The 13775-nt window shown below is 51.3% G+C and overlaps 1 protein-coding gene across 2 annotated transcripts in view; it reads left to right on the forward strand.

Annotated features, from left to right (window-relative positions):
* Nucleotides 1-2913: 2913 nt before the first annotated feature.
* The window catches only part of Sh2d3c (SH2 domain containing 3C), a 33341-nt gene continuing 22479 nt past the window's right edge, over nt 2914-13775 (forward strand). Inside the window, exons 1-2 of one of the 2 annotated variants that reach the window (XM_038337890.2) lie at nt 2914-3043; nt 5467-5944. In XM_038337890.2, coding sequence (XP_038193818.1) covers nt 3007-3043; nt 5467-5944 — 515 coding nt within the window. In that variant the 5' untranslated portion in view covers nt 2914-3006. Of the gene's footprint in view, nt 3044-5466; nt 5945-9188; nt 9304-13775 lie in introns of those variants that run through there. The other variant, XM_038337891.2, reaches the window with a different exon arrangement.

The raw sequence follows: 13775 nt of genomic DNA on the forward strand, positions 1-13775 counted from the left end.
GCCTGGCAGTGCAGGTCAAGCCTAGACCAAAGTCCTCACTCTGGAGGAGGGAAGGCACTAGGGTCTGTGGTCAGGGCTGCAGCAGAGGGCTGCCTGCTTGGACCTCCAGCACAGGCTGTGGAGGGACAGCAGGACAGCCGCCAGCCAGCAGGTCTCCCCGCCACACTACCAACGGCCACTTAAAGCAGCACAAAGGGGGCTCTGAGCAGAGCTTCCTCACCACACTGAGCCCCATTCATTCCCAGGGACACCAGCAACTATCCTGGCGCCGGGGCCAATGGCAAGCCTGGCCCTGCTGAGGCATCTATGCCATGGCAACAGACCTTCCAAGATCCAGCTTCCCAGGTCTCATACCGCAGGCCTACCTACCCACCGCTGTTGGCTGGCCTGGCCTGGCCTGCTGTACTCCTTGTCAATGTGGCCACTCTTCAGCCACAGCGCCAGGGCTTGCTGAGGACCACCGTGTGCAGGCCAGAGACCTCTCCAATGAAACAGTAGTTTCTGTGACTCCCATTTCATAGGTAAGGAAACTGAGTCCCAGAGAAGCGTAACACACAGCAGTTGGAGAGCTGGTTTGGCCAGAAAGCCAGCACTGGTTTGGCCAACTGATGTCACAGCCTGGGTTGTAACTGTCTCCCAGGCAAGCAGCCAGGAGACTATTACTTTGCCTTCTACTGGGAGACCCTCAGCTCTTTCCGGGGTGTAGACCCCTCCCTATCTCCTGATGGTAACTTGAAGAGGAAAGGGGTCACCCTAGAAGTCTGCTCTGGAATCATGAGTCCCAATAAACTTTTGTTTGTTTTGTTTTTCGAGACAGGGTTTCTCTGTGCACCCCTGGTTGTCACATAGTACACAGGCTGGCCCTGGACTCACAGAGATCCACCTGCCTCTGCCTCCTGATTGCTGGGATTAAAGGTGTGTGCTGCCACTGTCTGGTAGATCCCAGTAAACTTTTCTAAGTGTCTTGGTCGTGGTGTTTGTCACAGCAACAGAAAGTAGCTGTGGCTGGGCAGTGGTGGCACATGCCTTTAATCCCAGCACTCGGGAGGCAGAGGCAGGGGATCTCTGAGAGTTCGAGGTCAGCCTGGTCTACAGAGAGAGTTCCAGAACAGGCTCCATAGCTACTGAGAAACTCTGTCTTGCAAAACAAAACAAACAAAAAACAAAAAGGAAGGAAGGGAGGGAGGGAGGGAGGGAGGGAGGGAAGGAGGGAGGGAGGGAGAGAAAGAAAGAAAGAAAGAAAGAAAGAAAGAAAGAAAGAAAGAAAGAAAGAAAGAAAGGTCTAGAAATTTCCTCCTTGGCCGGTGAGCAGAGGTCCGTGTAGGCCTCCATAAATAGGACCCTGCAGCCAGAACCTTGTAGGGCTGGGTCTCTTTCTCTTTCAGGACCTTGGGGTCCTCTTCACCCCATCAAGGATCAGACTGACCTCTGACCTCTCTTCCTGCAGCTGACAGGGCTATGTTGTTGGATTGGCAACTTCCAGCCCCAAGTGACTTGACTTTGGGGACAAGACTTTGATGGAGGATGCAGGGTGGGACCCGCTGTCCTGGACTGCATCTCACACAGATGGGGCCAGGCAGGCTGGTTGCACACATGTAATTCCAGGACTTGGAGGCTGAGATAGAAAGATCTTCAATTGGAGGGCAACCGGGCTATGTCAGATTTATATCTCAAAGCAACAGCAAAAATGTCCACTCTGGGCTGGTGGGAGTGTGGCTCAGTGAGGCCGCCCTTGCCTAGTGTGTGAAGGACAGAGTTCCCTCCCAAGCATAGAAGAAGAAAGAGCGAGGGAAGTGAAGTCTCCGGAGGATGACTGCCTATCGTGCACTGTCCCTATTGTCACAAAGGCTAGAGAGGCAATGTCACTCAGAAGTGGGCTAGACCTTGTGGCTCTCCAGTTCCAACTTGGGCTACCGCCCTTCTCTATAGCTATACATAGGATTTAATTTCCTTATGTCTGTCTGTATGGGCACAGAACACACAGACACACAGATACACATACACACACATATATTTATACATTCATATACACACATATTTATACACTCATGTACACACAGACACATACTCATATACGCTCATACAACACTCATATACACATGTTCATATACATACACATATACACACACTCATATATACATACACACACATACATACACACACGCATTTGTGTTTGTATGGCACCAGCCTGTATACTATTGGAAGGTCCTAATGACCCTGTCTTTGCCACCAGCTCTCTCTGTGACCTGTGGAAATCCCCTTGCCTCACTGTGCCTCAGTTTCCCTATTTCTGTCCAAAGGATATGGAAGACCTGTCCTCACATGTCTTTGCTAACTTTGACAGGGACAATCATGCCCAGTAGGTGACTTCATGCTTGGCTTTGTCTGGTGTTCTGGACACCATGAAGAAACCCGCTCACCGAAAGGAAAATGACGAAGCTCAAGCAGGTGAATCATCTCTCCCCTGTGATCACACTGTGACAAAGTAGCCAATCAGAAGTTGAATTTGGGCCTGGGTGACCCAAGCCCACGTCCAGCATTCTCTTCTCTATCACTGCCAGTCCATCTCCTAGGTACTGGGCCTCAGTATAAACTACCCAACCCTGGGCCTGTCTCCTTGCCTGGCATCCTGTGAGCTGGGCCCCTGACAGCTGTTGGCAGGTCCCCTGTGGCCCCCAGCCTAGTGGGCTCTGTTCCCAGAGCCTGCGGTTTGTTCTCTGGCCTTCTGGGTCCCATGGGTTTGTGGTGTGCCCCCTGCCCCTGCTGCTGGCTGAGGAGGCCCTCAGGGGCTGGACTGAGGAGGCCCCAGCTCCAGCCCCCGCCCCCGTGGGGAGGGTGGGAGGGTGGGGCTGTGGGAGTTTCGTTAGGTTTAAAAATACACAGAGGAAGCAAGTTGAGAGGGCAAGAGAAAGGGGAAGGGGTGTGGGGGAGGCCCTTCAACCTATATGCCTTGAGCCTGGAGTAGCCACATGCTAGCAAGCCAGGGACTTTGCACAACTCGCCAACATGACGGAGATGCCCAAGAAAACCAGCAGAAAGTTCAGTGAGTACAGACTATCTACCTTCCTGCAGTCCGTTCAGCTTGGCCTCTCTGCTCTCACCGCTGTCTACCCCCACCCTCTCTCTCTTTCTCTCACCAGAGTGTTACTGCCCACCCATGGTGTGGTACAGGGTATCTATCTGTCTCTCTGTCTGTGTCTGTCTTTCCATCCCTCTGCTTCCCTCTTGCTACAACCAGCCCCTCAGCATTTACATCTTCTGTGCCATCCTGGCCTCTCTCTGACCTTGAGACCCCCACATACCCACATAGAGTACTATCATGTCTGGAACCCAGCTCAACATAGATCTCAGGGAGATCTCTGGGGAGCTAGTGGGTCTGGGGACTACAGATGCTGTCATAGGTCCCCACCAGCAGTGAGGCTGGGAGCTACTACAGCCAGCTTTCTGAGTGAAATACACCCATGCACTGCTATTTATTTCTCCAGATCCATTCGTTTCGGGGCCCCAAACTTCTCCTGTGTCCTGACACCTCCGACCTTCCAGCGCTCTTCCTCTCTCTCTCTCTCTCTCTCTCTCTGTGTGTGTGTGTGTGTGTGTGTGTGTGTTCTGGGATGTATCTCACAGATGGACACACACACATCTGTAATCCCAGCACTCAGAAGACAAAGGCAGGAGGCTCATGAGCAGACCAGACCAGGTTACATAGAGGACACTGTCTCATACAAACACACAAAACGAACAAAACCTGTAATACCGAGAAAGGAGACAATCAATGAACCGTCTGCTAAATACTAGTGAAATCTCTGTCCCAGGTCCGCCTTTCTAGAAGCAGGGCAGGAGCCAGCACTGTCTGAACTGGGACCAGGGGGAATGGGCAGGAAAAAATTCTGAGGTCCTGAGCCCTGAGCTTCCTTCCACCCAGGCTCAGTCCCATTCTTACTGAGTGCTGTGTGACTGTAGGCAAACCCCGTCCCCTCTCTGGGCCACGGATCCTGTCCCTGTCAAATGTGGGCACGCTGCTTGTATTCAGTCAGGGGTGTATGATGCAGGGAGTGCAGAGTCGGCCAGGGAAATGGAAGGGTAGTGTTTCCCCCTTTTGCTTACCTCATCGGGAGGCCTTACGGAAGTCAGAAGGTGACACTGTGAGAAGGGACAGTCCCACAGCCTGTGGTAGATGCAGGGAGGGAGAATCTGATGAATACACTTCTGACCCTGCTGGAAGATGCTATCACGGAGCCCTGCCTGTGGAATTTGGAACGTGGGCTTAGCCCACAGAGAGGCGAAAACACTCACCCACAGATAGGCCAGCACTCCTCGGCTGGCTGATGCACACAACTCCTCTCAACCCAGGTGCCAGAGGCTGCCGAGGACACCGCTCCTTACCCAACTCTCTGTCTCTCTTTTTCCTTCTCATTCTCTCTCTCTGGTCCAGGCTTTGGGACATGCTATGGGATTTCACTCCTCTGAAAATGGGAGTTTTCACTAAGTGGAAAACAGGATATTATTCATATGCTAAGAATTCACACACTGTGTTTGACAAAGTGAGAAACATTTTTGGTCATCATTGTCTCAATTTTTGATATCTTTCCGTGTATGCCAGACAGCACATGAAGCATATTATTTAAAAGGTCTGCATGTGTGTGCATGAATATGTTCGGGTACAACATCAGGTGTCTTCTTTTATCCTTCTCTGTCTTATTTTTTTTAAACAGATTTATTTTTTAAAAAGATTTATTTATCATGTATACAACATTCTGCCTCCATGTACACCTGCATGCCAGAGGAGGATGCCAGATCTCATTACAGATGGTTGTGAGCCACCATGTGGTGCCTGGGAATTGAACTCAGGACCTCTGGAAGAGCAACCAGTGCTGTTAACCTCAGATTTCTTTCTTCTTTTTTTTTTTTAATGTGTTAAAGCTGAGCAGTGGTGGCGCACGCCTTTAATCCCAGCACTTGGGAGGCAGAGGCAGGCGGATCTCTATGAGTTTGAGGCCAGCCTTGTCTACATAGTGAGTTCCAGGACAGTCAGGACTGATGCACAGAGAAACCCTGTCTCAAAAAAAAAAAAAAAACAAACAACAAAAAATTGTATTAAAAAATTATATCCTCAAACAGTGGTGGCACATGCCATCAATCATAGCACTCAAGAAGCAGAGACAGGTGGATCTCTGTGAGTTCAAGGCCAGCCTGGTCTACAAAGCAAGTTCCAGAATAGCCAGAGCTACACAGAGAAACCCTGCCTTGAAAAACAAGAACAAAAACAGAGGGGAAGGGCAGAGGGAGAGAGAGAGAGAGAGAGAGAGAGAGAGAGAGAGAGAGAGAGAGAGGAGTAGGGCGAGGAACAGGTCTTGACATCCTGAACTTTCTTTGTACCCTCACTTGGTGGGCCTGTGTTGATTTTTATTGTCGCTACATTCCTGTTGACATTGTCATTAATTCTTTCCTCTCCTCCTCTCTTGCCAGAGTTCTTCAAGTTCAAAGGTCTTGGGAGCCTTTCCAATCTCCCTCGGTCCTTTTCTCTGAGACGGTCTTCAGCCTCCATTAGTATCCGCTCTCATCTGGAGCCTGACACCTTTGAAGCCACACAGGATGACATGGTGACAGTCCCCAAGAGTCCTCCTGCTTATGCTCGTTCCAGTGACATGTACAGCCACATGGGTACCATGCCTCGCTCTAACATCAAGAAGGCTCAGAAGCAACAGGCTGCCCAGAAGGCCCAAGAGGTCAGCCTTGAGTCCCACCTGGCATCTCAAGGGCTGCCGGACCCACCCGGTTTAGAGGCAGCCAATGAGGCAGTGGAGGAAACGCATGCCCCACTGGAGGACACCCCAGAAGTGGAACCCACACCTTCAGTAGTAGAGGTGGACCCTATGAGGGAGCCTGAGGACCCCACAGTAGACACAAAGGAGGAACAGATTCCTGGGGATGTGCACCGGGAAAGGTAGGTGCCAACAGGGGCAGGGAAGGTAGGACATGCTCTGTTGGATTTGTAGCCATCTCTAGCTGCTACAGCTCCAACACAAGCTAGGGTGTAGGGAATGGTACATCCTGCAATCCCAGCAATGAGGTAGCTGATACCGGAGGATTGCTGTGAGTTAGAGGTCAGCCTGAACTACAGAATGAAACCCTGTCTCAAAACAAAATGAACAAAACACAAAATAAGCTAAAAAAGAAATAAAGTGTTTAAGTGACCCAGAGGGTTAGTGTAACGATCACTTGGGAGAGTGCTCGCCTAGCACACAGGAAGCCCTGTGGCTGATCCCTGCCTTAGTCAGTCTAATGCCGGGATGAAACATCGTAACCAAAAAGCAAACTGGGGAGGAAAGGGTTTATTGGGCTTACACGTCCACATTGCTGTTCATCATCAAAGGAAGTAGGAACAGGAACTCACACAGGGCAGGAACCTGGAGGCAGGAGCTGATGGGGAGGCCATGGAGGGTGCTGCTTACTGACTTGCTCCTCATGTTTTCCCAGTCTGTTTGCAGAACCCAGGACCACCAGCCCAGGTGTGAGTGTGGCACCACTCACAATGGGCAGGGCTCTTACACATCAATTACTAATTAAGAAAATGCCCTGCAGGCTTGTGTTCAGTCCCATTTTATTTATTTATGGAGTTAGTTTTGTTTTAGGTTTTTGTTGTTTGGGAACAGGGTTTCTCTGTGAAGCCCTGGCTGTCCTGGAATTTGGTTGGATGACCTTAAACACAGTGAGATCTGCCTGTCTCTGCCTCCTGAGTGCCAGGATTAAAAATTTGTGCCTCCACTGCCCGGCTCAACATCTCCATAAGAGGAATCATTTTCTTAAGTGAGTTTCCCTCGCTCAGATGACTTTAGATCAGGTCAAGCTGACATAAAAATATACAGCACAATCCTCATCACTACATAAATTGGTGTGGTGGCATTTGGGAGCTGGAAGCCAGAGGATCAGAAGTTCAGGGTGGTCCTTGGTTTTATGTGGAGTTGGGGGGCGGGGGCGGGGCATAAACAGGCAGGCGATGGGAAGTCCAAGTGCTTCTCACAGACTAGGAACTGTTGGTTAACATTTGTAACTAATTCTCAAAAGAAAACCCGCTAGAGATACACAGTTTCTGTAGCAGATAAGGAAACGGATACAGGGAGGGGAAGTCGTCTGCTCAGCCAGGCTTAACATGGGTCCTGTCAGCAAGGAAGCTGTGTTTGAACTCAGAGCCTAGAGCGAACTCCTGCATGAACTCGGCAGCCAGGTGGGCACTGTGGCCAGTCACCGAATCCCACGCCCAGAGCCCTTCACCTTTAGTTCTGGAAACCAACATGGCAAGCCCTGCAGGATCTAGAAAGTCACTTGTCAGTGGATTTGCTTCTAGCACCCTGTAATTTGAGCTTATGCAGAGACATAAATAAATAACGGGTGAGGTGGCTCGGTAGGTAAAGATGCATATTACCAAGCGGCAACACAAGTCTGACCCCCAGTACCCGCATGGTGGAGGGAGAGAACTGGCATGGGGTAGCTTGTTCACTTGCCCTCCCCCCAAAAAAGCACAAATAGTGATAAGATCAACAATGACTCACTGAACATTTTATTAATTGATTGTTTCTTTGTTTGTTTTTGTTTTATTTGCTCTTTTTGAGACAGGGTCTCTAGTCTGGGCTGTTCTGGAACTCGCTATGTAGACCAGGCTGCTCTGGAACTCAGATCCTCCTGCCTCTGCTTCCGGAGTGCACTCACAGAGCACTTTAAAAGTTCCTGTTGCTGAGTGTTGTGGTGGGTGCCCTTAATCCCGGCGCTCTAGAGGTTGAGTCAGGAGGGTCACCAGCTCAAAGGTAGCCTGGGCTACACAGCCCCACACGGTTTGGATAAGGAAACCGAGACTCGGTCAAGGTAGTCATACAGATGTAGGGTTTGCGCTCTGCCTCTCTCCACTGGTTAGGTTTTCACACACTTGTGGTCACCTTCTAATCCCCAGGGTTGTGGACTTCACACCCTTCAACTCCAGCTTTGAAAACTTCAGCATCCTTGGTCAAACAAAACAAACCAGATGTGTTGAACGAAAAGTAACCCTGGAGCCAGTGTGAGGCCTTTCTGGACAGACTTTCCCTGGGACCAAATCCAGCATCCCTGTGCGGAGGTGCAGCTAGGTTCAGACCCCCAGTTCAGTGGCAACAAAATTTCGTTTGCTTGTTTAGACAAGGTCTCACAGTATAGCCCTGGCTGTCCTGGAACTTGCTACAAAGGCCAGGCTGACCTTGAACTCATAGAGATCCACCTGCCTCTGCCTCCATAGTGCTGGGATTAAAGGTGTGTGCCACCACACTGGGCAATTTTTAAAAAGATGTATTTTTATTTTATGTATATGTTTTGCCTACATGTATGTTTGTGTACCATATGCTTGCAATGCCCAAGGAGGCCAGAAGAGGGCGTCAGATCTCTGGGTCTGGAGTTTACAGTCGGTTGTGAGCCACTAAGTGGATCCTGGAAACAGAACCTGGGTCTTCTAGAAGAACAACAAGTATTCTTTGTTGTTGTTTTGGTTTGCTTTAGTTTTTGATTTTTCACCACAGGGTTTCTTTGTGTAGCCTTGACTGTCCTAGAAGAAGCTCTGTAGCCAGGCTGGCCTCGAACTCACAGAGATCCACCTACCTCCTCTTTTCAAGTGCGGGGATTAAAGGTATGGGCCAAATTGACAAATATTCTTAACCGCTGAGCCATCTCCAAGCCCTGGCAACAGAGTTTGTAAATCTGCCCAATAGCACCAGATAACACCCTGGAAATGCTATTTTCATGATTAATAAAATTAAGACTTTCCACCATCTCTCGCTGCCTTAGGCTGTCTTCTCCAGCTACCCTCTCCAAAATTCGACTTCGTTCAGCACTTAAGGTGCTAGGATCTTATTGGCGAGGAGAGCCAGCCAGATCCTTGAAGTTGTGAGCTTTCCGGGCTTGAGGGTTTACCGGTAACTTGGCTCCTCCCACTCAGAGACGCTGATTGGTTCGCTGGAGCGGGGTGGCAAGACGCTGCAGAGGGGTGTGTTCGGTAGGGGGCGAGTTCTCCAGTCGGGACAGTGATTGACAGGGAGGGGAGGCGGAGCGAGATCAGAGCCAGTAGAGGAGGGTGTGTTTTTGGTTGGAACGTAGCGGCCCGGGGGCGTGTCTGGGGCGTGGTCTTCAGGTCTGGCCCTGCCCCTAGGGTCCGACACTAAGCTCCGTAGCTCCAGCTTACTCTTAGCGGGAGAGTCAGACTGAGACAGTTCCCGGGCTGCAGGAGGTGACAAGGGGAACCATGACTGCAGTGGGCCGAAGGTGCTCTGCGCTGGGGCCCCGAAGGTGAGTGACTGAACAAACTCTAGGGAGAGCCAGGGGACAGCAGGCGTGGCCCTGTGGGGAGATGCTCGTCCCAGAGGCAGCTGACACACACTGCCATGAGTTTAACATCTGGGACTTTTCTTTCTTTTTCTTTATGAGGCGGTGACTCATGTAGCACAGGCTGTGTTCAAACTTTTTTTTTTGAGACAGGGTCTATGTAGCCCTGGCTAACCTGGAACTCAAAGAGATCTGCCTGTCCCTGCCAAGTACTGGGATTAAAGGCGAGTGCCCTGATGTCCAGCTATGCTCAAACTCTTGATCCTCCTGCACATGAATCAAGGGCAGGGCTTACAGACCTGTGCCACCACACCTGGCAGCATCTGGGATTGCTCTTGGGCTGTGACTGTTCTCTGCTTGTCCCTGAGCATACCTGGTCTCTCTCTCTCTCTTTGTCTCTCTGTCTTTGTCTCTCTCTGTGTCTCTGTCTCTGTCTCTCTCTCTCTCTCTCTCTCCTTTCTCTCTCTCTCTCTCTCTCTCTCTCCTTTCTCTCTCTCTCTCTCTGTCCCCTCATCTTCAGGCAGCTCCTGGAGATAGAACCCATCTTGTAAATCAAGACAGAAAAGTTTGCCTGTTTGGCCCACCTAGTGGAAGTCAGGATGAGAGCTTGACTCCACCTCCTGGAGTCTGGGCTCTGGCTAACAACCTCCAGGAACACATTCGCCTCAGGCAGGGCCAGGGCCCTGATGAAGGGTCTTCAGAAGCCTTTTGAACGTCTAGGCCTCCACCCAAGCTGTTATGGCACATGCTTGTCCCAGGGATGCCTTTGACATCAGGCTTCTCCTGGAACCGACAAACAGAAACATTTGAGACACTCTGTCTCCCATCTCCTGAAGTGTTCAAAGGTTCTCAGGATGGTGTTAGCATGCCAGATCAAACCCTGTTCTGGTTCCCCGGGACACGGTGTCCCCACAACAGCCTCAATCTCTGGGGACTATTGAACATTTTGTCACAGGAGTCCCTTGGAGTCGGGAGAGCAGTGGGTGTCCGGGCTAGCTCTGCTGCACCGATGGCCTCTGGTTCTTCAGGAGCCCAGTGGCTCCGAGATGCTCTCTGAAGAGCCGTCCAGCTGGACAGACGGCTAAAAGTGCCAGTGAGCAGGATGGGGCCACCTTCCTGAGTGTCCCAAGGGGTCAATCTGGTGAATGTCATAGTAGCCCAGGCTGGGGAGATGGTGACCTCCCCCATCCTGGAAAGGCAGGGCGCACCTGGAGCAGGAGGAAGGAAGGGGAAGAGGTGAGGCTGCAGGGATTTCCTGGTGCCCTATCTTTGCTGAGATCATGGAGGATGAGGTAGAAGGAGTCAGAGGAGACTTTCAGCTGGCCTGCATCCTCCACACAGCCTTCTGCTGAAGGAAATGAGACAGCGGGCCAACTGCCCCTTGCCCCTAAATCAGTGTGACAGAGGATGAGGCCAGGCCTGGAGAAGGAGGGGACCCACACATGCCCCATGTACCCACACAGCAATATAAAGCCAGGGTCCCATGACTTACCAACTAGCAAGGCTCTGAAAGTGAGTAGCTCTTTTGCTTTGCTTGCCCAGTGGTTAGGCCAGAGCCTAGAGAAGATGGCTCTCCTGGGGTTCTGCGTTTGTGAGAACTGCAGTTTGCTCTCAGGCATGACCAACTCTCAGCTCAAGCTCTTAACCACTAGGCCATACTTCCCTCCCTCAGAGAAAGCCTCAGAGCCTTTTCTGCCGCTGTTTCAAATGACTTTCCACAGTGCTCTGGTATCCGGGCGTATTTCCCAGAAGAGCACTTAAGGTTACACCAGTCAAGCCGAGTTAGCAGTTCATTGATTTTATTTTTATATGTATTTTTACACTTGTATTTATCATTACATTGGTGTGGGGCCTGTCCCAATGTGTGCATGTGTGGAGGCCAGAGGATGGCTTTGTGGCTCTCTCCCGTGTGTGGGATGCAGGGACTGAGCTCCCATCGGTCAGGCTGCATCACTCACTGGCATCGTTCTTTTTGCTATTTCCTGAGTTATACCCGGGCTTCACACTGTCCTAGGCTTTGAGCAGAGAGCAGCGAGCACAGACAGCTGAACCTATGGAGACCTCATCCCAGAGCCAGAGAGTCAGATGGTAGAGCTAGAGAAGATTTACAATGAGGCGAGGAGACTGGTCTCGGGGAGGTGACCAGTGGTGTCCATTTAGAAAGGTTATGAAGAAGCTGGCGGTGGTGGTGCACGCCTTTAATCCCAGCACTCCAGAGGCACAGGCAGAGGCAGAGGCAGAGGCAGGTGGATCTCTACAGAGTTCCAGGACAGCTAGGACTACACAGAAAAGCCCCGATTTTGGGAAGAAAAAAAGAAAAAAGAAAGTTAGGGAGGAAAAATAATTGAACAAAGAAAGAATGAATCTACTTACTGACTGGGGAAAGGTGAGCCAAGAAGGGATAGTGGCATTTGCAAAGGCCCTGAGGTGGGGGCGCCTTTGACCTATTTGATCATTAGCAGAGATCAGAACGCCCCGAACTGAAGACGGGAGAAGAAAACAGAGGAGATGAGTTTAGGGTGCCTTACTGACTTGTTTCAAGAGAATCTTTCTCCTTGCAGATATGGTCAACTTTTTATTCACCTTCTGTGTCAGGGTCTCATTTAGCCCAGGTTGGCCTTGAACTCACTACAGAACTGAGGGTGACCTTGAACATCTGATCCTCCTATTTCTCAAGCGCTGGGATTATAGGGCACAGTACACCCCTGGTCTTATGGGATGTGGGGATGGAGCCCAGGGCTTCCTGAATGCTAGGCAAGCATTCTACCCGCTGAGCTGTGTCCAGCCTGTTGACACTGTGTCTATGTTGTTACAGTGCATGCTGGGCTGCATGCACAGCTGTCCTCAGCCTCACTGGAGCCTGGAGGCTGGGCACATCTGCCGGGGGATCTAGATTCTGTCCTCCGTAGTGTCTCCCTTGAATGTCCTTTGCCATCTTCCCAGACAACCAGATCCAATCCCAAGAAGGCTATTTGGATGGACACTGAGACTAGGGTAAATGACACCCTAAAAGAGAGCTAGAGCACCCTATATTGTCCAAGCCACAGTGCCAGGCACGGCAAACAGGCCAGGACACCCCCCTTCCCCATTTCCTTCTGGAATGTTGATTCTGATTCAAGAATTTCCAAGTCTCCCCAGAGTCCCACGACCCTCTCGGCCCTGCAGAGTGACGTCAGCTGCCAGGCATCTGGTAGCTATTACCCGATTACCCGTGGAGAGGGGGGTCACTGTGGGCCTAGCCTGCACAGTCTCCCTGGGCTCAGGGTGGCTGGTCCATGTCTTGTGAAGGGGCCCAGCTGCTGCTGGCTCTCATTTCCTGTGGAGACTTTCTCACAGTCCCTGAGACCCCAGGATGCCTTGGGCTGTGGGAACCTGACTGTCTCAGGAAAGATGAGCTTTCCCCCACCCTGACCTCCACACTGCTTCCAGCCCTTGAGAGACCCCTTTATGCAGGTAGCTGGACCTGTGTGGGGTGAAGGCTAAGCAGGACGGGGTTAGACACCCAGGGATGTTTGTCACTGAGTGAGTTTTCCTGCATGGTGACAGCTAGATAGGATGGGAAGTAGATGACGTGGACCTGGACCAAGGGCCAGGTGCTCAGGTTATAGGAGGGGAAACTGAGTCCCATAGCTTCCTACCTCCTGCTTAGGTGCCTTTCAGAATTCCCGAGGATCTTCTGCAAACCCTACCCACTCCATTTCCTCTCCCCAATCCTGTCTCTTGTCCATTTGGGTGAAATGCTGGTTAGCCCCATCTCCTCCCCAGCTTCTTTCTGTTTCCACCCAGGATTAATCCCTCATTTCCAGGGGTGTCACTCCATGTGGGGGGCACAACAGACACTGGGGCAGGCAGGCCACTTCAGCTGTATAGTTTTGGCCACCACAGCCAGCCACTGCCCACACTCTTCCCTCTAGGGGCCTCGCTGTGCCTCTCTCCAGCAGGTTCCCAGCCACCCTTAGCAGTTCAGGCTCAGCATCCTTGACTCTGCCCATCCTCCTAGGCCAGTGCCTTTCCTGATGGCTCCCCAAAGCCAGAAGGACATCAGGGATGTGACTGACCCAGTGGCAGCCTGTGCTACGGGGTGGTGAAGGGAGTAAATCCCAGAGACTTCTTGGTAGAGACTCTGAGTCCCCACGGCTGTCACTGTCTCAGAAGAGACCTGGCTTTCTCTACTTAGGACACTGAAGCTGAAGGCACACACCAGAAAGCATCACTGCCAATCCCTGAGGAGTGAGCAAAACTTAGAGGAAGATGGCTGAGGTGTTGTTCATCTGTAATCCCATCATTTGGGAAGAAGAAACCCGGGAGAGAGGTTATGGGTTCAAGGTCAGCCTGAATCACAGAGTGAGACCCTGTCTCAAAATCTAAAGATAAAAGCTGATCAGTGCCAGGCGGTGGTGGCACACGCCTTTAATCCCAGCACTTGGGAGGCAGAG

The sequence above is a fragment of the Arvicola amphibius genome, chromosome 7, assembly GCF_903992535.2.
Source record: "Arvicola amphibius chromosome 7, mArvAmp1.2, whole genome shotgun sequence".
Lineage (NCBI taxonomy): Eukaryota > Metazoa > Chordata > Mammalia > Rodentia > Cricetidae > Arvicola > Arvicola amphibius.